The sequence below is a fragment of the Petaurus breviceps genome, unplaced genomic scaffold, assembly GCF_028583685.1.
Source record: "Petaurus breviceps papuanus isolate PSGF00001 unplaced genomic scaffold, PetGlider_PUasm1.0 76, whole genome shotgun sequence".
Lineage (NCBI taxonomy): Eukaryota > Metazoa > Chordata > Mammalia > Diprotodontia > Petauridae > Petaurus > Petaurus breviceps.
Window position 1 is genome coordinate 57,330,529 of NW_027186473.1, and position 25,577 is coordinate 57,356,105.

At 35.4% G+C, this 25,577-nt stretch overlaps 1 protein-coding gene across 6 annotated transcripts in view; it reads right to left on the reverse strand.

Moving 5' to 3' along the window:
- The window catches only part of FBXW7 (F-box and WD repeat domain containing 7), a 290,838-nt gene that overhangs the window by 98,914 nt on the left and 166,347 nt on the right, over window positions 1-25,577 (reverse strand). For all 6 annotated transcript variants that reach the window (XM_069105544.1, XM_069105542.1, XM_069105545.1 and 3 more), the window contains one exon: window positions 7,797-8,372. In XM_069105544.1, coding sequence (XP_068961645.1) covers window positions 7,797-8,303 — 507 coding nt within the window. In that variant the 5' untranslated portion in view covers window positions 8,304-8,372. The remainder of the gene's footprint in view (window positions 1-7,796; window positions 8,373-25,577) is intronic.

Consider the following 25,577-nt stretch of genomic DNA (forward strand, 5'->3'; position numbering starts at 1 on the left):
GGGTTCATAGTCTTCATCAGATTTTCAAAGAGGTCTATGACACAAAAAAGGTCAAGCACCTTGGAGACCAGGGGCAAGTGTATTGTTTTCTATGCCATTTAAATTTGAATAGCCAAAAGAAACAAAGGGACCCATAGATTAATAGAAACCCAGGCAAATCTCCAAGGGATACAGTTATTTCTTTAAATAGTCCTTAAACTCAGTAGTTAACCTCCTTTCTATGAAATCAAGAAGTAAAAAAATGATAAATAATAATAATAATAAGCAAACACTTAAAATAATACTCTGTACTTGAATAATTCAGCAAAATTTGTTTTATACAGTACCATGAAAAAACAGAATATACTGCAATAAAACCATAGCTTACCATATTTCACCTCATCAAACTTCAGGAATATGGACTTTCCCACAAAACAACTAAGAGAATCAATGTATGAGGGTTATGAAAAGAAAAAATTGGTTAAGGAAGACAACCTTACCTGTAAGAAAACATTTTAAACCACCCACTGATGCAATGTGCAATGGATTGTCCACTGCAACAGATGGTAACAGATTCTTAATCTGCTTTGGATGGAACTTTTTCAATGGGCTTCATATTCCTATGGCCAAAAATAGTTAGACCCAATACATACACATGTTCCAAAAACTTTCTTTTAATCAGTATTTCTGTTATCAAAGCAAAGTATAGGGGTTTCTTTAGTACCTCATCAAAATGCAGGGCCAAATGCAGTATTATACGCTATTCCAACATCTGCTTTAGAAATGTTATGTTAAAAAAATATTACATCAAAACACCAGAAGATGAGAAAAGGAAGAGTATTTATCAAATGCATTAGATAACTTTGAACACTAAATATATGTTGCACATTTATGCCCTCTAGTGTTTAACAATGAAAAATACATTAGTGATCTAAGTGCTGCCCCCTCTACCTCTAGATCTATGAAACTATGAACCTATGATCCATAAAACATTATAGCAAAGAGGGATCTTAGATATCATTCCATAGATGCAGAAACTAGAGAAGTAAAAACTTAATCATGTAATGTTAAAGACTAAGCTAGTGATAGAATGCAATTCCCAATTCCTGATCAAATGTTCTTTCTACATTATAATTCATTCCTGGTTTGTTTTTAATCTATTCTTTTCTACCATCCCAAGAACCCACAACAGTAGGAAATTTCAGGAAATAAGAAGCTATGTGTATATTTTCCTTGACAGAAGTAAAAATATAAAGGTCAACTGCATAACTAAAGGAAAGTCACAGCGACAAGTCCTATCGAAAAGAGCAATGTTTGTTTGTTTTTTAAACATCCCCTACTCCCCCCACACACACCTCAAATTTTAATTCAAGGCATTCTCACTAATACTTTTTGTAAAAAATTCTCCTACAGCATAGTGAAGGCTTGGATCTTGGCTTTGACAAGTATAATTTTAAAAGTTTAGTTTTCTAACTTACAATATGTGCTGTAGGGGCGGCTAGGTGGCGCAGTGAATAGAGCGCTGGCCCTGGAGTCAGGAGGACACCTGAGTTCAAATCCGGCCTCAAACACTTAATACAAAAACTAGCCGTGTGACCTTGGGCAAGTCACTTAACCCCAATTGCCCTCCAAAAAAGAAAAAGAAAAAAAACAAACAAAATATGTGCTGTACATGCTAAAAGTAGGGTCACTAAATACTTATTGGCATTACCTCAGCATAATGCTTTGTCCATTATAATAACAATTATTAATTTTTAAAACAACTATAACAAATACTTATTTAATATACACAGTATAAGTAAAACAAAGTAAATATAAACATTGTAAAACAAAACAAAAAAATAGAGTGCTTTACTGAATTTACAGAATTTCTGTGTTGAAAGCAATTCAGAAAATCTAGTCTGGCTGGTCCCTGAACAAGAATCCCTTCTACGATATAGCTGGCAACTGGCTATCTATCCTTTACTAGCAGTAGAACATTGTACATAGTAGGTGATCAATATTTATTGAGTGAATTAAATAGTGAGCTGAAATATAGCAGGGCTGTGATGAGTTTATTCCCTTGTATGACTGGCCCTAGAGCTTATCTAGACTATCTCGGGCTGCAGGAGTAATTTATGGCATATGGCCTTGGTTAATTAACCAGACTTCTATGGGCCTTTTATAAAACTGATTTCAACCCTCAATGATATTTGGGGATTGGATTGTTCTACTATGGTCCTCTATTGAATATCATTTGTAAACTCTTTAATACAATAAACTGCTTCTGTCCTATTTTTTTGTTTCTGTACATTGTTCTCATATCCATATTCATACCTTACACATATCATCACCCTTTCACTTTGTAGTTTTAGCCTTCATAAGATAAAAAAGTAATTAAAATATGTATGCATGCATATATGTATGTATATATAATGAGGAAGATAGCATCTATTTTTTGGATTTTAAAAAATTCCACCTATCCTTTCTTGGTTCCTATCTTCTCATCATCAACTTATCCACTGTGACAGACAATAGAAAAATGGAATAAACAATGTATTTATATTACAACATACACGGTTGGACGGGAAAAAAAGTTAATATGTAACTCTGACTTATGATGTTTAAAGGAGTTGATAAGAAAATGAATAAATGCTTCCAACTAGTGTTGTCAACTTTTAAAATATACATATTAATTATTATCATCCTAAAGATCTCTAAAATTTACATATTAAATTGCTCCATTTCCTTTTACTTTGAAATCAAAAATAATCATCAAAATTTTTCATTATGGGCTGTTAAACAAAAACAAAAATATTTAGTCAACCTCAAGGAAAAATAAAATACCAAAAGCAAGTTAAAACATATCCATAACTTTTATTAGTTGATTTATTCTCAAACAATGAAGATAGATTCACCCAAGTCTTTTTCTGGACTGGACTGTCATCCTCAAGATGCCATTCTCACATCTAGCAATTGTCAGAAAGGTCCCTGATTCATAATTTATAATGCATTGTTTTGGTCAACATTTATTAAGTAACTACTATATGAAGAAGACTGCATTAGACTTAAGAGAAAGTTAAAAAAGTTTAAAAAAACCCTACATTCTTTCCTATGGGACTTCATAGTCTAATAGGGGTTGTATTTTTACAGAGGTAGAGTTTTCAAGTGTTGTCTGTGGAGCCCCAAGACTCTTTCAAAGGTCAGAACTACTTTCAGGATAGCACTAAGACTTTTATTTCTAATGCAGTAAATACTGATAAATAGAACCCACATAAAAAGAAGCTACAGGCAGGGGAAGATCTTCAAGAATTTTTAAAAATATAAAGCAGTCCTGAGAGCAAAGTCTGAAAACTGCTTATAAAAATACTATAATGTTCATGCACACTTGAAAATTTAGCGACAAATTCAAGTTCAAAACTACATTGTACAATTATATGAAAATGTATTCTTATTAAACACTATATAAAAAATGAAAACTAGCTATTGTAGAGGAGAAAAAAATATGTCCTGGAAGTAGCAAAGTGAAGTCCATCCCAGCCACAAAAACGTTCAATCTGTCTTTAATGCCACTAGTCAGTTTCTATTTTAAGTGTAAGAAGTTAGTAAAGTTCAGGGTAGACAATGACTTTGTGATAAGCCTAGACTTTGTTTATCAGGTCAGTCCTTAAATGTTAAAGAGGAGTTTACAATGGTTTGGACTTCAAATTACCAATTTTTCCTTCCAAATTAGCCTCTTACCTGTCCAAATAAAATAGTAACTGCTAAAAATAAGCAATGTGATTAAAAGTTTATGAGAAAAGCGTTTAAATGAGCATAAAATTTACATATCCAATGATTTCACTGTAGTGACTTCAAAGCAGTGACCCTGTGAAGTCATAGCCTTGTGCCATGATGTTGTTATTGCTCAATATATTTCCAAAACTTATCTTTCAAAGTTGCCTTCAAAGATATTTTATGAATCTTACAAGGACAGTTGGAGAGGGGCAGGGAAGGGGAAAAGTTTGAAGCCTAGATAGCAGAGAAGAAAGAACCAAAGCAGCTGAACTCTTGGCAACACCTCTTCCATATATAAAACGCACCAAATAGAATACTGATGGAGAAATCTAGAAAAAGTCAATGAGTCCTTTGTCTAACCTAGGTCAGCAAAGGGAGACAGAAAGGTCTATAGAGCCTGGAGACAGAGTTAGAGTGGTGCCCAGGAAAAGGGTACACACGAACACATAATTCCCAGACTTCCTTCGGAGAATACCCAGACCCACACAGGGGCACTGTTAACAGGGAAAGATTCCAACTTGCAGCTTTGGTGCCTATTACTTAGTCCCACTCCACAAATCCAGAGCAGAGTGCTCCTGGGTTCTATACATTTCCTTTCCCAGGGAGGGAAATTCTGGGTGATGTACCAAGAAAAAAGGAAGTTCAGAAGCCAGGAGCATCAATGGTAAGGCTCAGATTCCAAGATCTGAGCAGGGTCTCCATTCCAGCATCTAACCCAGTCTGCAGAAGAATACCCAAGGCAGGAAACCCAGAACAAAGAGATGACTACAATTGGGACTCTCTAAACCAAGACAGCTTTCCAGCTGGCTAATGCGGATGGAGTCTAGCAGCCACCTACCCTTGCTCAGATCCAAATCCAGGTTAGGCACTTGAAGAGCTCAGAACCGGAGGACAGCAAACAGACTTTGCCCTAGATCAGATTTCTTTGGAAGCACTGAAAGCTTGCAATTACCCCACCTGTTCCTGAGATTCTGGAGTAACAAAACACTTGATACACCAATAAACCAGGAACAGAATCAGCCTAGACCTTCACTCCAAAAGTACCCCAGGCTAAATCCAATCTAAAGTTATGAAATAGGCTGGAGAAATGTGCAAGCAAAAGAAGATCTTTAACTAAAATGGTACTACTTGCCATATCTTAGAATGTCTTCTGATTCTCCACTTTCATGCCTTTGCACTTGAAATCCCCTCTCATTAATATAACTACTTTCTAGTCCTGCCCATCTTTCAAGGCTCAGTCTAGCTGCCATTTCCTCCAGATTTCCCTGATATCTCTAGAACATTATTTTCTCCTCCAAACCTTTCATAACATTTTATTATTAATTTTCTTTGAAGGCAGCTAAGTGGCACAAAAGATGGATCATTGGGCCTAAAGACTAGAAGACCTGAGTACAAATCCAGTCCCAGACTTATAAGCTGTATGACTGAAAGGAAATCACTTAACTTCTGTCTGCCTAAGTTTTCTCAAATGTAAAATGGAGATAATAATACCACCTATTTCCCAGAGTTGTTGTGAGAATCTGATAAAATAATATTTGTAAAGCACTTCACAAATCTCAAAGCACTATATAAATGCTATTTGTGTTTATTAGTGGTAACACAATTTGTGTTTATACATGATCCCCCTGAAATTGCATATTTGTATATACAAATGTAAATACAATACAAATGTATATAAAAAATATTCCTTTAGAAGAAGGAAATTAACAATAAATTTTAGAAACATTTTTGTTTATAAAAAGCTTCAATGCACAAAGGGCTAAATTCAATTAAATATCAGGGAAGAAATGTCCTTAACCTTGTAAACTGCAGAAGAGATGCCAATCTACATTAATTACGTGATTTTCTTATACTAATAAAATCATAGGCAAAGTCTAAAAGAGTTCAAATTTTCTAAGCATCTGCTATGAGCAAGGTGTGTGCTAGGTTCCAGGAAGACAAAAATAAAAATAATAGTTCCTGACTGAAGAATTTACCTTCTAGAGGACAAACTCCTAACTTTTAGAGGAAATCTCATTCAAGATTATATTGAAATAACAGTATTATTGTGCTTATCTGCAGTTCAATTCATCATAATTGATTTAAATAGTTTGTATACATGAGGCAGAGTAAAATAATACATTGGTTCTTACCTACCTCAAACATCCCTTATTCTCACCTAAACATTAAAAAAAAATCCAAAAGGACATACACACACATGCATATACATGCTCAAAAAAGAAATCTGGAGAAAACAAGGCAAAGGAAAACCTACTAGATTGCTTTTCTCTATTCAATCTGAAAACATTAATTTTCTTTCATTTCCTAAATCTATGATACCTAATAAGGCAGCTATATCCCTATTACTTTACAAAGAGTTGATGCCTTTTTTTCTCCTAATATTCTGAGACTAGAATTTTAAGTACTATCCAAAATACCAATGTCCTAATTGAGTTTCCTGTATTGTTTATGTTATTACCAATATCCAAAGAACATAATTCAAATTATATAGAATGAGGGTCAGCACTGATTCAACTCAGTTCCCTGTCAATAAAGTCTAGGTCCTGTAGAATTCTGCCCCCAAGTTCCTAACTCTGTGGCTGTGAATTGGTAAAGCTAACAGAGTATGTAGGAAGTGTTGTGAGGATTAACCAAGTACATTTTCCTATCTGCTTTCATTTCCACACTCTTGCTTAATAGAAGCATTCTAGGTGATACAAGAATCAAGAAACTTTGAATGTAGGCTTTCTGAGGGGTGGGGAACAAGACAGCTCAAAGGTATAAGTACACACTGTCCATTCTACCTTTATTGTGAATTCCCCATTTCCTCCTCTTTCTATGTAATCTCTCATTGTCCTCTATTCTTTTCATCTCTAGAATGAGAAAAGTGGTGGTTGCTAGTAAGAGGTGTTTATCTGACCAGCAAGATCATTCTTACCAAACTACTAGAGGACTAATCATTAAAATCCTCGATTAATATGGTCACTATGTAAAGTAGGATAATGCATATGCTGCTCTAACAGAATGCCTGGCTGCCCCCCACAAATTGTAGGAGAGCCAAAGTCAGGCACAGCACTGCTACTATTGGAGAATGAACTGGTGGCAGGAGCTTTCTATAAGTTAGAAAATGTACCTCATCCCAGTCCCCATTAGATCTATGCTACATCCACTGCTACAAGTCAAGCAAAATAGTTTTGTAGTAACGGGTATGGGAAACAAATGCTTTTTGAAGACCATGTCTATACTATGAATGGGAATGAGAGTGTTCAATTGTTGTATTAAAAACTTTAAGTAAAATAGTTAAAACAAAAGTACTAAAGAACTTCATAGTATATGAAAAAGGAAACAATAGAGAGCAAACAATAAATCAGTAACTGATATTTCAAATACTTCTAAAAATTCTCATTTCATGCTGATACTTCAGGCACAGGTTCTATTTGAAGTAACAGCCTATTTACTTATGTACTGAGACTATTTTCAAACAGAATTATTTTCTAATCACCTTAATAAGCAAGAAATTTTTGGAATAATTATAGCAACTTATAAATCAATCCAAATAATATAATTTTTATATGTAATATTTGCTTATGTACACGGTACTCTAAAGGGAAAAGGAAATTCTAAATGATTTACTTACAAATATTAAAGTTGACATATACTAATATTATCACTATACATGTCAAACAAAATGGTTTGTAGTAACAGCTATGTGAGCAGACACTTTTTGAAGTCACAAACCAGAAAGTAGTTTATAGTATGTTAAGAAGCAAAGAAAGAATTATCCAAATTCCTGGTTTTCAGAGGAATCTATCAAATTACATTCATCTGTAAGATGACTGCTGAAATACCACTATTATACTCTGAAATTTAGTATACCTTTGTATGAATATTATTGTTTTATTTCATAGTTTAGCAAATGGCAATTCATTTGGTGGACAAATATAAAGATACCTTTGGGTTTTAGTCCTATGGCTGAAACTACTTAGTAAAATTTAAGATGATATATGTTATAAGCCATGACAACACAAGATGGGTTTTCCCTTCCATTACCAAAAGCATAGATTGAAAAACAATGTACTTACTTTTGATGTCTTTGTATAGAAAGGGGAGGAAAGTTGGTGAATGGGCAAGTCCATGATGCTATTGGAATTTGTGACACTGTTACTATTTGTGTGTTCATCTTCTCTGCTACTGTCATCAGACTGATCAAAATCATCACTCTCCTGGTCCATTTCCTCCTCCTCTTCATCCTCTTCATCTTGTTCACCAGCATGTTCTTCATCATCATCCTGCTCTTCTTGGATACCTGTGGATTCTTCATCTACTGAAATAAACCGATTATTATTTTCTTCTAATTGTTCTTGCTGGGAATCATTTTGGTCTCCATGCCTGGGTTCTGCACCAATAACTTCCCCATTCCTTGCAATGTGTTCCTCCTCTTGTCGTAAATGTTGTTGTTGCTGATGCTGTTCCTCCTCCACAACTCGATTCATCTGATCCTCATCTACCTGGCTTGAGGAAGAATTACCTCTTAGAGAGCCTCCAGTTCGTCTCCTCTTGCTGCCCACAGACAGCAGTTCTTGATTCATTTCCAAAAGCCAGCTTGCTACTTCTTGGACCTTGGCTAAACTATCTGAAGATGCAAAGGTTTTCACATTCTGTTGGGGAAATGAAAACAAAAATACAGAATATCACATATTTTTATACTTCTATATTTTTCTTTCATTCTCAAAAGGTTCTTGGTCATATCTCAAAAGCATCTTTAAAGGCTATGAAGGCCACACTTGTTTGGGGCCATCAAGGCAGCATGTTCTTTAGATAACAGGGAATTTGAATAATAATGCTTAAGATTATCATTTCACATCTATTTTAAATATTCAACATATTAAGTACTTTTTTCTATCCTCTCATAATTGTTGGCATTTATATGTGTAATTTTGCCTGGGTTACTTTAACAATAAAAAATACTTTCCATAATTATGAACTAGAATTCTAGACTGGAAGAAAAAATAATTTAGTATAGGATTCTTCAAACACTAAAAAAGAGAGAATTAAAATTTAATGTGTGAGTATGAGAAAATCACAGTTGGAAATATAAAATCACATCCAAAGTAATCTGGTTTCAATAACTTTTCCTGCTGACCAGACTAAAAATTATACCTTGAACTGACACAAAAAGAGAAATGCAGAAAATGATGTACATAAATTGGCATGTAAATGCTTGCTTTAGTCTTTGCATTCTCAATCTGCTAGCATTAACTTTCTGTTATTCTAAAGTATTAAAACCCTCACAAAAATCTTCGAGATGAAAAAAAATCCTCAATTTTGCCATCTGTCACCACTAGATGGTGATCCCATACAGTCCATAGTTTCCTGTACAATCTTTTAAGGGAATTTTACATAAACTAAAATGATCTTTCACCATGCCATTGTCACAAGCTGTCTTAATTGTTGCTTCTTCCTAAAATAACATCAAAACATCTTCATTAAAGGTCCCATAGGAATGTTATACATATATAATCAATGATAATTGATCTATTTCTCTGTAATATTTTGAGAATTATTTCTATCGTTTCAAAAATCCACTGAGTAAATCTTATAACCAGCAAACCCTATAATTGATTCAATCAAAGGGCCACACTTGAGGACCTAGAGGACCACATGTGGCCCCAAGGCTGCAGGTTTCCCACCCTTAATCCAAGGTTTTATCTCCAAGGCCAACCACAATATTGCTTTACTAAACATGTCGGCCCATACGAGAAGGTTAAAAAAAATAACTTTAACATAATCCCCATGAAGGCAAATAGCAATAGCATCATATACATTTTGCGAAGTTTAACATAATATTTCATCTAAAAATTGGAATAAATAACCACTAGAAGGATCTCCTTCTGTTAAGAGTTCATGTCTTTTTATTATTCTACCATTAACATTCCACATATTTAAAGAAACAATGTACATTTTGAAGGGAAAATGAATTTTAGAATCAGTTAACTTGGGGCGGCCAGGTAGCACAGCGAGTAAGAGCACCAGCTCCAGTGTTGGGATGACCTGGAGATCGAATCCCGGGCTCAGACACATAGCACCCACCCAGAAACACCTGGCTGTGTAACCTTGAGCAAGTTACTTAACCCCGATTGCTTTAAAAAAAAAAGAATCAGTTAACTTATAGAACATTAAGAATATATCTGTAGGAGCAGCCAGGTAGCACAGCGAGTAAGAGCACCGGCTCCAGTGTTGGAATGACCTGGAGATCGAATTCCGGGCTCAGACACATAGCACCCACCCAGAAACACCTGGCCCTGTAACCTTGAGCAAGTTACTTAACCCCGATTGCTTTAAAAAAAAAAAAAAAAAGAATATATCTGTCTATCCAAGCAAGAGAATTTACTATACACAAAATTTTTCTCTAGCTAAGGAGATTAAAAATAACAAAGCTTTTTGTCTTTTTAAAAGTTTTACTTGCAGCCTAAGAAATGGCTTTCTCTAATTTCTATTCTAGAAAGAACAGAGATATTTTAATATTTTTTTTTGCATTTTATACAACAGAACAAATTTCATTACTGATGAAGACAAGGTAAGAAACTTTATGTGGTGCAAAAATTCCATTTCTTTGAAATTCATATAAAAAACCAGAAATGTTTAGTAAGCACAAACTTTTTATAAGGCAATATGCTAGAGAACATAAATACAAAATTAAGAGAAGTCTCTGATTTAAAAGATTTTACATTAGGTTGTAGGTATTTAACAGATTGACAGAAAATCAAATACTGGATATATGCAAAATAAATAGGGTGATGGGGGAGAAGGAAGGAAAGCATTGGAGACACCACAGTGCCAAATTTGATGTTATAAGGATACCAAAAATCAAGATCTTTTAAATAACACAAGAAAGTATCTTATATCACTAAATTTAATGTAGCCATTTCCCCACTGTAGAAACACTACATTATCAGGATATGAAATATTAGATTAGAACCACCACTAAGTCATGAATATTGTAGAATTTTAGACTTAGAAGAGATTTTAGGTTAGAGGCAATGTAGTCTTATCTTGTTTTTACAGAAAAAGAAACCAAACACCAAAGTTAAATGAAATTACTTCCTTAAGGACACAAAACAATAGTATTTTGACTTCTAATCATCACTTTTTCCAATCATTACAGTTCTTTCATTACTTTATCAACCTAATTTTTGACAAATGATGTTGCTGAAATATTCGGGTAAAATTAATGCATATATTTAAATTATAATAAAACATCTACAAACTTCCACTAGTAGAAATTAAGTTTAGACCAACATCTTACAACAATCTATCATGATTAGCACAAAATGGTTATGAGACCTGAATATTAAAGGTCATTCTTTTAATTTAAGAAAATCTGATTAAGTGCCTTTTCAGCCATGGTTGAGGAGTAATTCCTTTTTTTTTTTTTTAAATTAAATTTTGTGTTTATTTTTAGTTTACATTATTAATTTCCACAAGATTTTGAGTTACAAATTTTCTCCCCATCTTTCCCCTACCCACCACCCCAAAACAGCAATCTCACTTTATACCCCCTCCCCCAATCTGCTCTCTCCTTTATCCTCCCCTAACCCCCCTGTGACTTTCCAGTAAGGCAAAATGGATCTCCATCGAGGGGTGAATTCTTAAACAAGAGATAGAAATCACAAAAGATACAAAAGGTAATTGATTAAACAAATGTGAAGTTTTGTATTAAAAAAAATCAATGCAGCTATAATAACTTTCAGATAGGAAAATCTTTGTATCAAATATTTCTGCTGAGGACTGATATCCAAAAGGCATACAGGGAACTGACAATTCTCTAAGACTAAAAGCCATCCCCCAATGGATGAACCATAAAAGGATATATATTTTTTTAAAGTTCTCAAAAGAATTACTGAAAATTACTAGCAATTAATTAAACAATAAATCAAATAAATCAAAAAGAGATTTCACTTAATCCTCATCAAACTGGCAAAGAAGACAAAAGATGAGAAGAGGCAATGTTGGAGGTATTATGTAAAGGTAGGAATAATAAAATATTGTTAGTATAACCATGAATTAGTCAGAACATCCTGAAAAGCAATTTAGAATTATGCTAAGTAACTAAAATGATCTCACTCCTAGGTATAACATTAAGAAAGGTTCCATACACATTAAAAAAAAAAACCAACAACAAACACACACACACACACACACAAACACACCTTAGATGAGCCCTTTTTTAAATCAGAAAAAAGCAAAAACCATAGGCGTCCATCAACAATGGAATAACTAAACAAAATAAATGCAATAGGATATTACTGTTCAATAAGAAATAATGAATGTGAAGAATACAAAGAATATACACATACTTTTTCATAATTTCAGTTTCATAAAGATCCTTTTGTTCTCTGTATAAGGGAATATTAAGCTCATAATTTAAAAAAATAATTAAGAAGAATGCAGAGAACCATAGGAAGGCTACAAATATGAACTAACAAAAAGTGAAATAAGCAGAATAAGCAAAACAACATGCATAATAAACATCAAATAATTGATATTACTGCCTCACACAAAACAACACAACAATAAAAACAACATCCTGAAGCTGAGCATTACAATTACAATTATCAAGCTCAACACCAGAAAAGGAAAACAAACCTTTTTCCCTCTTTTGCAGAGTTAGGTTACTAAGTCTGTGGTAATTTGCAAATAAATGCAGATCAAGTTTGGTATAACTGTCTCATCCTAATTTACATTCTTTTTTTAAACTTTGTTACTAGGGATAGTTCTCTGGAAAGAGAAGGAAGAGATATATACAAGGTATTCCAAAAGTCAGTACATGTAATGCCATGCACAGAAGCTTTCCAGAAGAATGCTACTGTGAATAGCTTTTAAGGTTCTGATTACACAGTACAGTGATCACTCTATTCCATGACAAAAGCAAAACATCCACAGAAAATCAAGGTACAGCATTCACAATATTACAACTTATCACAGAAAATCACAATATAATATTCACAACATAAATATCAAAGTAAAATAGTCACTCTTAAGTTAACTCAATCAGTCACTTATCAGTAGTCTCAAAGTACGCAGTCTTCCACTCATAGGCAAAGTCTTGATTAACTCAATCAGTCCCTTATCAGTAACAATATCTCAAAGTACTCAAAGTACAATCAGTCACTTATTCAGCAAAGTCTTACTAAGTATCATACACAAAACCCTTCACCCCTTAGGTCACTAATAAAGTACAGTTCCATAATTACTCAGTACCCAAGGAGAGGTCTTTTCATCTTGACTTGGGGCCTGTTCTCAGATTCCCTGGATCCCCTTCCATGGTCCCAGATTCTACCTGGATTCACCAGACTGTCACCTGAGTTCAATGGCAGACAGCTCCCAGTTCCTTGACCAGCTCTCTGGGCAGGTCCTGCTCCACACTGAAGTTCACAGGGTCTGGTCCATGTCAGATCCTTCATCATTTCTGCTCCAGGGAATTCAAGGCTCAACCAAGCCACAAACTAAGTCACAGCATCCCAGTCATGCTTCAGTCATCTGGGCTCCTGCCTCCAGGCCTCCTAGCTCCAGGCTCTGGGCTCCTGTTCAGAAGAAGCTCCACCACCACAAGTTTTCAGGACTCAGTTCTCCATTCTTCTGTAGCTGTTCTGCCACCAGATCTTGGTCTCAAGGAAATTCTTACTGTGCCTTTCTAGGGCTTTTCTTATATACACAGCTTCAGCTTCCTCTTTCAGCCAACCCCTTCCTGTTACATCAGTAACAGGAGACAGAGTTCATGCCTTCTGTTCCCCCAATCAGAGGCTTGATCAGTTACTAAGTGTTAAGTACCTGCTACTTTTGCCAACACAAAGGGGTCTTCAAATTCAAAATTACATTGCAGTTACAGTACAGTGTCAAATATTTGGAAATGGAGGTATGAAAAAAACAAAGTTTAAAATTACATTTTTAGACTTTAAAAAACCTATTATTTATTATCATTTATTATAGAATCATCCATCATTTTATCAGGGCCAATGTTCCATTACCTCAAAAATATGGGACTACTAGAGCAGCTAGGTGGCATAGTGAATAGAGCACCGGCCCTGGAGTCATCAGGAGGACCTGAGTTCAAATCTTGCCTCAGACACTTAACACAAAAAACTAGCCATGTGACCTTGGGCAAGTCACTTAACCCCAATTGCCCTAACATCCCCTCTCAAAAAAAAAAAGCAAGACTACTAAAGACCTTGTTTTTCCATCTAATTTTTTTAAACTAATACTTCCATCATCTTAATTTCTGAATTTCTTTCTCCTTCCCTCTCTGCCCCAGCAAACTACACACACTAACAAATATTTCAAAAGAGGAGAAAAAAAGCAAGTAAGTGGCACACTAGACCTGAAATCAGGAAGACTTGAGTTCAAGTCTCGCCTCAGACATTCACTAGTTCTGTGACTTCAACTTCAAAGTCACTTCAACTTAATAACAGCACCTACTTCCAGTGGTGTTGTGAGAATAAGACAAGATACTTACAAAACAATTCCTAAATCTTAGAGCATTATATGAATACTATTGGTGGATTGTTATTAGTGCTGGTTAAAAAGCTGTTTAACAAAACTAAACAAGCCTATCAATATTGACAATAGTCCAAACCCATAAAGTTCCACTTTGGCAAAGAAAGGAGGAAAATGTATTTTTTATTTCAATTCTTCTCTGTTACCAAGCTTGATCATTATAATTATATACCAAACAGTTTCTTTTTTTGGTTGAGCTTTATTGTTGTTGTTCTCATTTACATTGTCACTGTCATTGTGCAATCTTTCTCCTGCTAATCAGTCTTCATCAATTCATGTCCTTCCATGCTTCTCTGGTTTCTTCATATTCATTTTAAAAAAAAGAGTAATTTCCTAATACAATGACAATTCATTTAGTCATTTCCTAATTGATGGTCATTGACTTTGTTGCTGGTTCTTGGCTATCAAAAAAGGCATTACTATCAAATATTTTGGTGTAAATTACACCTTTTTCTCTTTGTCCTCCTTAGAAAATATGCCTAGTAGTAGGATCTGAGTCAAAGTATATGGGTACTTTAGTTTCTTTTTTAGGATAATTCCAAATTGCTTTGAAGAATGACTGGATCAATTCATAACTCCACTGAGAGTATAATTGTATGCCTATTGTTCCACTGCCCCTCCAATTTTGAGCCTACAAAACTCCTTGCAAAAGACATCCTTTTAGGGGCGGCCAGGTGGCTCAGCGAGTAAGAACACCAGCCCCAGTGTCAGGATGAGCTGGGGGCTCGAATCCGGGCTCTGATACTCAGCACCACACCCAGAAATAACTGGCTGCGTAACATTGAGCAAGTTATTTAACCCCAATTGCTTAAAAAAAAATGAATGATAAAAACTAAAAACTAAATTTTGGGGAGGCCAGGTAGCACAGAGAGTAAGAGTACCAGCTCCAGTGTAGGGATGACCTGGGGATCAAATCCGGACTCACATACTTAGCACCCACCCAGAAATACCTGGCCGTGAAACCTTGAGCAAGTTACTTAACCCCAATTGCTTAGGGGCGGCCAGGTGGCTCAGCGAGTAAGAGCACCGGCTCCAGTATTAGGATGACCTGGGGATCAAATCCAAGCTCAGATACTTAGCACCACCCAGAAATAACTGGCCTTGTAACCTTGAGCAAGTTACTTAACCCCAATTGCTTTTAAAAAAAAATCCATCCTTTTCTGATATTTTCCAAATATTTAGTTAAATAAGAAAGAAACAGCATCCAGAGATGCCACTAAATATATATGTAACACCTACTAGACTGAAGATGGCAGGAAGTTTTAAGTCACTTCCTTTATATCCCTGGCAGGACTCTTTGTCCATCCATTCTGATTCACATTTCCTCATATGGTCATATTTAGTATTAATTGGTTCTTATAGCTCTGCTCTTCATTTTCCCCATTTAAAATATTTCAAAAAGGTCTTTGCAAACTTATTTTCCTTTCTCACACTCATCAATTTTAATTGCATTATATTACATTTAATTAGTGTACCACAATTTAAATGGTCTCATGGGTAGGCATTTAGGTTGCTTCCAGGTTTTTGCAATTATAAATACTACTTTGAAAATCTTTAAGTTTACTATATGCCACCAAATGGTATTCAGAAAGATTTTTATGAGTTTTCCAAGTACAGTAGAACCTCAGTTTACAAGTAACCTGGTATGGTTCGCTGGACGAGGAAAAATTTTTCACAAAATTTGTCTTGCAGGACAAATAAAAATTCGCAGTACAAATATCATGCTTGGATTTGAATGGCTCACAAAGGGATGACACTCAACTAGGGCAATGGGATTTTTTTCCTTTTGTACGTCAAATCAAGGAACCTCAGGTCAAACTCAATCTTATCAGCCTCATTCGGCTGATGGACCTGCATAAGGAGCAAGAGGTTGCGGGGATATCTCATCTGGGAGGAGAATGAAAGGTCAGAGGAATCACTCACATCAAGTGAGATAAAGGGGGTTTATCAGATATGGGGAAAAGTGCAAAGTTTTGTTGAAAAACATCACCCAAATAAGGCTGCAGCAATGGGAGTCATGAATATGATTGTTTCCTATAGGAAAATATGCTTTCCAATATGAACAAATCGCATGATGAACAGAATCTCCAAATGAATTAAAATTTGTAAATTGAGGTTCTACTGTATACCAGCAATGAATAAGAATTCCTGTTTCTCTATAACTCTGTAAACATTGAGTTTCAATACTTACCAAATGGGTTGTTGTTTGTTTTTGCAAATTTCATGAGTGTGAAACAAACACTGTTTTATTTTTCAATTTTCAGTGTTTTTCAAGGGATTAACAATGATTTGTATTTCTTATGTTGAAAACTGTTCATAGTACTCAATCATTTATTCATTGTGCATGGGAAGTTACTACCGTTAGTTTTTTTTAAGTTCTTTATAAATTTTAGAAGTTTTTACTGTCATATTCATTTGTCCATCCCTGTGTTCTTTTAATTATATTGCTGAAGACTGCTGCCATTATTATCAGAATAATTTGATACATCCAAAAATATTGAAGGAAGAATATAGTAGGCACCTATTATGAGTCAGGCACTATGCTAAATACTTTACAAAAATCATTTCATATGATCTTCGCAACAATCCTGGGAGATAGGGGCATTACTATTACCATCTTACAGATAAGGAAACTGAGGTAGAGAGAGGTTAAGGAACTTGCTCAAGGTCACACTGTCAGTGTCTGTGACTAGATTGGAACTCAAATATTTCACACTCCAAGTCCAGCACTCTGTCTACTACGACATCTAGCTGCCTAGCATAATGCAAAACCTATCAATTCTAATCAACAACTTAATAAAGTTTAGGGAGTTATTCAGACTCAGTCTTAATAAAGTGACTCCAAAATCATTCAACTACTCATTATTACAGTCACTATTTAAAATCATATATTTCCGACTAAGACTAGTGCTCTCTTCCCTATGCCATGGAACCTCTAAGTCAATGGGCTAAAATAATTTAAATATTGTCTTCTTGCACCTATATTCAGGAATTTGCATCTCTCATCACAACTCCCATCCCTATGCCCCAGTACACTGACAATGTAATATGACACAGAAGGCTGTTAACAAAAAAAGGACTAAAAAAGAGTCTGAGTACATGACACATGATGATTTAAGGCAAACTGCCTATCTTTGAGAGCTGGTGCTTATTTTTGTGGTTCTTGCATTAGGAAGAGTGTATCCAGTGTTAGCCATCTAGTGATAAATACTTTTTTCCACAGCAACTCATGATAACATCTACTAAATTTTTTTAAAAAGATTATAAATTTTATTTCTAAACATTTGCTAAATTTTATTTCTTGCATCCATCTAAATCATGGTTGGTTGGGGTTTTTCTCATCTACTGAGCACATCATTTTATTATACATTTTTCTAACTTTGAATGAATTCTGAATACAAGGTAAAAATGTATTGCTGATTGGTTGTGATTAATAATCTTTTTTAAAATATAGTACTTTATTCTAATAGCTAATGTTTTGTTTAGCATTTTAAATTTATATTTAACTAGGAAATATGTATTAATTTTACAGGGTATTAAGATCAATGCCTTATAAAAATATTGGATAGTGTTCTATCTTTCTCTGTATTTGCATAATCTTATATAACCTACAAAAATTTGTTCTTAGAAAAATTGAAAGAATTTATCTATGAGTCACCTAGGTCAAGTATTTTGGAAGAAAATGGTAAAGAGGTGAGTGGAACAGAAAATATGTGATGACATTTCTTCCTCTGATGTTTATTTAAATTATTAATTTCCTCTTTTGTCAGTTCTAAAAATATTTTAAAATAATTATACTTTCCTTTAAGTTCATAAATTTATTATTAGACTATCTTATTAGCTAATGTTCTTAATTTATTCTTTTTTTGTGGTTATTGTGATCTCTTTTTTTCATTTGTAATCCTGATTTGTATCCACTCATTTTTATATTAATCAACGATCTATCAATTTCATTATCTTCCAATATATAAATTTATTTATATAACATTTATATTTATAATACATATTTGTATATGTATTATATATATACATGATACATATTTATTAGTGTATTTATCTATTCATTTCGTTTTTTTTTATTTTCTATACTTTCTAATTCTACTCAGCTTTATAATCTCTCTTTAAAAAAAATTTAACAGATGTCATCATGAGTTGTTGTAGCCAAAAGATGATGGCCAACACTGTTGATGAACCTCTCTGAACTTTGCTAATGGGATCGTTTTCTGACAGACACAAGCATACTTTTCCCAGCTTAGTGGGCTCTGTAAGAACTTATGTTTTACTAGCATAGCCTAGAGGAATCCCAAGTGACCTTCATGTCATTATGAAGCACTAGAAGAGAACTCCAAAGGAGGCTAAATTGCCACATAAATGAAATATTACTATTTACTTACAAGTAATGATTTAACAAAAAAGAAGGCATTTGAAAAAAAATGACAATTTATTACTATATACATTTCAAATGGTTAACGTGTAAATAAAAAATAACTTTGAAATAAAGATTTAAAAAATTAGATATTCTATAATAGCATGTTGTACAATATAGTAAGCACACCTATGAAGTTAATGTAAATTCACATTTAAATGTTTATACAAAATATTCAAGTTCTTTGCAAATAATAAAAAGTTAATATACTAGCATTTTAACAACAAACCACATTAACACCATTATTATTTTTAAAATTTAAGCCATCCAAATGAAAACAACAACAACAAACAAAACCAGCTCTCCATTATCTGTACCAAGGGATATGGGATAACTGGGATACTAAAATTATACATAATACACTATTCCCTTTCATTAGCAAGAAGAAAGACCATTCCAGGATGCCCCAAGGCATCAGAGAATCTTGCAGAGAACCAGCCCACAGTAATACATAGCATGCTTTTTCCTAGTTATGGCAGGGAAAAATTTTGAGACTTAATCCACATGTAAGCAATAGCAAATAGAGAAAAAAAAACATTCAGATATTATGATTTTCAGGGTTATTAGTTTATATGAACTTTCTAAATTAATTCTTAAACATATATACCCTCTGAAATATATAGAACAATCCTTTTTCCTAATCATTCAGGAAAATTTTAGTGTATACAAAATAACTGTCATGTATGATTATAATACCAATCAGTAACTGCAATTACTAGACTTGAGGTGTTAAATTTAGTGTTACTATCTGCAATACCATAAATGAGAGAGTGACTGGTAAGAGAGCATGGGTATGTTTGCCAAACCTGGAGATTAAGAGTGGGAAAAGGGAGAGCTCTAGTAACACAATAAGAATATAGCAGAAGGATATTTGGCCACAAGATAAATACAATAATAATTTGGCAATATAAAAACCACATTTTGATAAAAAAAAAAATGTTGACTGGCAAAGGACTATGCGAGATAAAGACACTTGTATCTGGTGAATTTACTACAAAATTAAACCAGAACATTTCTTAAATAAAACTGATATAAAATTTAATTTACCACCAACTTTTGAATACTTCACATTAATATTCTATACATAAGAATCCACCATGACATTTAAGTCTGTCTCTCTCAAAGGGACTAAGATTCTACACAATCAGATGAAACTGACCAATGACACAATGTTATGGTTGGACAGTTCGGAAACTGTCTACTTGATCTGTTTCTCTGTCTTGATAATTCTGTCTGTATATTCTCAAGTTTGGGGTGCTGACCTTTTTCCCCTGAACTAGGTAAATGATACATATTTGACTGATTAAAGTAAGTTTGTTAATCCATTTTGAGTTGCTATCCTTTAACAAAGCAGATCCAAGAACCTGTGTTAGCAGCCACCCTGCAGACACTGGGGTGCTTGCTGATACAAAATGGCATCACGAACAGGATCTGCAGAGTAAAAGGAAAGTATGGGGGCTGGGATAATTGTTTGTTTCCCAGTTGTGGTAGCTGTGATTCTGTGGAGCCGTGCAGCAGGAGAGAAGAATGGCCTGCATGCCGACTTCGCTGACCTGAGAGCAGGAATGGTGAGCTGCTTACATCTGGACCTGGGCAGAAGCCAGGAGCAGCTGCTGCCTGCGGGAGAAGGAACCCAGGAGTTCGGAATTCAGCCACAGGAAAAGATAAGAACTGAGCAGCAAAGCAGGGGCACTGAATGTGTTTCCCTGCTGCATCCCACAGTTTGGGACCCTGGGGGAGGATGGACTTGTGACTATGGTGGGTGGGATGAAGTGCCTTGGACCCACCTTGTTGGTTTTGTTGCCCAGCCCCTTCTCTGTACTTGGAAGCGGGGGCTGGAGCTGTGTAAGGGGAAGGACACCCCCCTCCTCCTCCAAAGAGAACTTTATTTGGACTCTTGTTTTGAATTGAGGTGGTAATGCAATGTACTTTGTGTTTGTTTAAGGTCCTGTGGCCACTTTGGTAACTTCAGTTATGTATGTTACAAATGTGACCATGATTGCTAATGCTAATTCAAAAGTAAATTGTCTATGCTATGGGCATGAAAGATCTTGGGGCTGGAGTAGAAGCAAGACCTTCCCGCGACTCCGGCTTCCACCCTCCCCAATCCATGTAAAAAGGGGACTCTAAACACACTTTGGAGCTGCAGAACCCACATAATGACACAGAGGAGCTAACCTCCCGCTGAGGACAGCCCAGCAGGCCGGCAGGAATCGGCCAGAGCAGCACTCTGGGAGCCAAGTCCAGCCCCACACCAAGGCTTTAGCCCCAGGGCGGGCCTGACCAGCCACCGGCCAGAGGGACTCCAGATCAGCAGCAGCTGGAGCTGTTTCCAGATTTATCAACACATAGACACAAAGGACAAAGTGAGAGGATCGAGGCTGGGAAGGCGCGTGGCAACGCGGGGGACGCAAGCCGTAAGGCACGGCAGCAGCGCGGGGGCGCAGCCTGGGAAGGCCTGGCACAGCAGCAGCGGCAGCGCAGCGGCCTGTGCAGGAAGGCATGACGTGGCTGGCGGATGCAGGCCTGGAAGGGGCCTGATCAACTCGGTGGGCAAGTCTTCCCACCAACCACAAGGTCCATTACCAGGCTTATCATCAAAGGGCTGGGACTGGAAAGAGCAAGGTAAGAAGCAAATACAGGGGCCCCTATACTGGACAGCAAACACTCCTGGGGCTACCACTTCATAGCCCAGAAATTTAAAAAAAAAAAAAAAGCCCCTTTCAGGACCTCCAAAGACAAGGATGACAGAGTGAACCCCACTTGCTCCAAACGCCCCCTCTAACCCTGAAAATATAGTAACTCTTGCCCCAGGGCAAAACCCTCTACAGTAAAGGCTTGGGATCCTAGAGGAAGGGCGTGGCTAGGACACTGCCACAAAATGGGTAGAAAACAGACTACAAAGACAAAGATTCTGGAGTCCTACTATCCTCAGAGGGAGGAACCAACCTCAGAGGGAGACAATGTGGACTCCACACCCATAGCTGAGACTTCAACAGGGAATGGATCCCAAGCACAGAAGGCTCTCCTAGATGAGATCAAAAGGAACTTTGAAAGCAAAATAAGAGAGATAGAAGACAAAATGAATCATTCTCTCAAAACGAAAATAGCAGAATTCGAAAAACATTATAATGAGGAAAACATCTCTCTAAAAAGAAAAGTGTATGATATGGAAAAGGAGCTTCAAAAATTAACCAAGGAAAATGATTTGCTAAAAACCAGAATTAAACAAATGGAAACAAATAACTCTATGAGGAACCAAGAATTAGCCAAGCAAAACAACAAAAATGAAAAATTAGAAAAAGAGGTAAAATACCTCAAAGAAAAAATAACTGACCTGGAAAACAGATACAGGAGAGATAATCTGAGAATCATAGGCCTACCAGAAAATTATGATGAAAAAATGAGCCTGGACAACATTCTCCAAGAGCTCGTTAAGGAAAACTGCCCTGAGATACTAGAACCTGAGGGGAAAATAGAAATCGACAGAATCCACCGGACACCTGCTGTAAGAGATCCCAAACTGAAAAATCCTCGAAATGTTGTGGCCAAACTCCAGAACTACCAGATAAAAGAGAAAATACTTCAAGCAGCCAGAAAGAAACAATTCAAATATCGAGGGTCCACAGTGAGGATTGCACAGGATTTGTCAGCCTCCACACTGAAAGATCGGAGGCAGTGGAATACTATTTTCAGGAAGGCAAAACAGCTTGGATTAAAACCAAGGATCACATACCCAGCGAGACTGAGCATATTCTTCCAGGCAAAGAGATGGTCATTCAATGATATAACAGAGTTCCAGACCTTCTTAATAAAAAAGCCAGAACTCAATGGAAAATTCAACCTCCAATTACGAGAAGCAAAAGTGACTTAGAAAGGTAAACAAGGAGAACACACATCATTTTAGAGGGAAAGAGGGGAGGGAGAGGAGCTTCGCATGAGATCTATTCCTGTCATTCTTGATGCGAAGAAAAAATAGCATACCTCATTAAGTATAACAATATCCTACAGGTAGTAGGAAGGGGAAAGGGTTACAAAAGGGGGGTGGGAGTGGTTTGTAGGGAGGGAAGTAGTAAGAGGAAAAGGGGAGGAAAAGGGAGAGGGGCCGAAAAGGGAACACTGAGGGAGGTGGTGGTCAAAAGGAAAACTATTAAGGGGGGGAAGGGAGAAGGGAGGGAAAATACGAACATTAACAGGGGCAGGAATAGGATGAGGGGAAAGAAACAGATAACAATCATAACTGTAAATGTGAATGGAATGAACTCTCCTATAAAATGGAGACGGATAGCAGAATGGATTAGAAATCATAATCCTACAATATGCTGTTTACAAGAAACACATTTGAAACAGAGGGATACACACAAGGTAAAGGTAAAAGGTTGGAGTAAAATATATCATGCCTCAGCTAAAGTAAAAAAAGCAGGGGTAGCAATCCTTATCTCAGATAAAGCAAATGCAAAAATTGACCTAATTAAAAGAGATAAGGAAGGAAACTATATCCTGTTAAAAGGCACCATCGAGAATGAAGCAATATCACTACTTAACATATATGCACCAAGTGGTGTAGCATCCAAATTCCTAGAGGTGAAGGTAAAGGAATTAGAGGAAGAAATAGATAGCAAAACTATACTAGTGGGAGACCTTAATCTCCCCCTATCTGAACTTGATAAATCCAACCTCAAAATAAACAAGAAAGAAGTTAAGGAGGTGAACAGGATTTTAGAGAGGATAGGTATGATAGATCTCTGGAGAAAACTTAATGGGGATAAAAAGGAATATACTTTCTTCTCAGCGGTTCATGGCACATATTCAAAAACTGACCATGTTCTAGGGCATAAAAACCTCACAATTCTATGCAGTAAGGCAGAAATATTAAACGCATCGTTCTCAGATCATGATGCAATAAAAATTATATGCAATAAAGGGCCAGGGAAAGGCAGACTAAAAACTAACTGGAAATTAAAGAATTTGATCCTAAAGAATGAGTGGGTCAAACAAGAAATTATAGAAACAATCAGTAATTTCATTCAAGAGAATGATAATAATGAGACAACATACCAAAATCTGTGGGATACATTAAAGGCAGTTCTTAGGGGAAGTTTTATATCCCTGAGTGCATACGTGATTAAATTAGAGAAAAAGGAGCTCAATGAATTGGGCATGCAATTAAAAAACCTAGAAAAATAACAAATTCAAAATCCCCAATTAAATACTAAACTAGAAATATTGAAGACTAAAGGAGAGATTAATAAAATCAAAATCAAGAAAACTATTGAACTAATAAATAAAACCAAGAGCTGTTTTTATGAAAAAACCAACAAAATTGATAGACCCTTAGTCAATATGATAAAAAAAAAGAAAGAAGAAAAACAAATTATGAGTATCAAAAATGAAAAGGGTGAATCTACCTCCAATGAAGAGGAAATCAAAACAATAATTAGGAAATATTTTTCCCAATTGTATGCACACAAATTTGACAATCTTAGGGAAATGGATGAATATTTACAAACATAGAAGTTGCCCAGATTAACTGAAGAGGAAGTAAATTACTTAAATAATCCCATCTCAGAAAAAGAAATTGAACAAGCCATCAGTCACCTCCCTAGGAAAAAATCTCCAGGGCCAGATGGATTCACTAGTGAATTCTATCAAACATTTAAAGAACAATTGATTCCAATACTCTACAAATCATTTGGGAAAATTAGTGAAGAAGGAGTCCTACCAAATTCTTTTTATGACACAAATATGGTACTGATACCTAAATCAGGAAGAGATAAAACAAAGAAAGAAAATTATAGACCAATCTCCCTCATGAATATAGATGCAAAAATTCTAAATAAAATACTAGCCAAAAGACTACAGCAACTTATCTCAAGAATAATACACTTTGATCAGGTAGGATTTATTCCAGGAATGCAAGGATGGTTTAATATTAGGAAAACCATCAGTATAATTGAGCATATCAACAATAAAACTAGCAGAAACCACATGATCATCTCAATAGATGCAGAAAAGGCTTTTGACAAAATACAACATCCATTCCTATTAAAAACATTAGAAAGTATAGGAATAAATGGAGCCTTCCTTAAAATAATAGGTAGCATCTATTTAAAGCCATCAGCAAGTATTATATGTAATGGGGATAAACTGGAAGCATTTCCCATAAGATCAGGGGTGAAACAAGGGTGTCCACTATCACCCCTCTTATTCAATCTGGTACTAGAAATGTTAGCAGTAGCAATTAGAGAAGAAAAAGAAATCAAAGGAATCAAGTTAGGCAAAGAAGAGACCAAGCTATCACTCTTCACAGATGATATGATGATATACTTAGAGAATCCTAGAGAATCAAGTAAAAAACTGCTTGAGACAATAAATAAATTTGGCAAAGTTGCAGGATATAAAATAAACCCACATAAATCCTCGGCATTCCTATATATTTCCAATGAAATTCAACAGCAAGAAGTAGAAAGAGAAATCCCATTTAAAGTTACTATAGACATTATAAAATATTTGGGAATCTACCTGCCAAAACAAACCCAGGACCTGTATGATCATAACTACAAAACACTTTTCACACAAATAAAGTCAGATCTAACTAATTGGAAAAATATCAATTGCTCATGGCTGGGTCGAGCTAATATAATAAAAAAGACAATTTTACCTAAATTAAATTATATATTTAGTGCCATACCAATTAATTTACCAAAAAACTACTTTATAGAGTTAGAAAAAATAGTAACAAAATTCATCTGGAAGAATAAATGGTCCAGAATATCAAGGGAATTAATGAAAAAAAATGCTAGGGAAGGTGGACTAGCTATACCAGATTTCAATCTGTACTATAAAGCAGCAGTCATCAAAACTACTTGGTACTGGCTTAGGA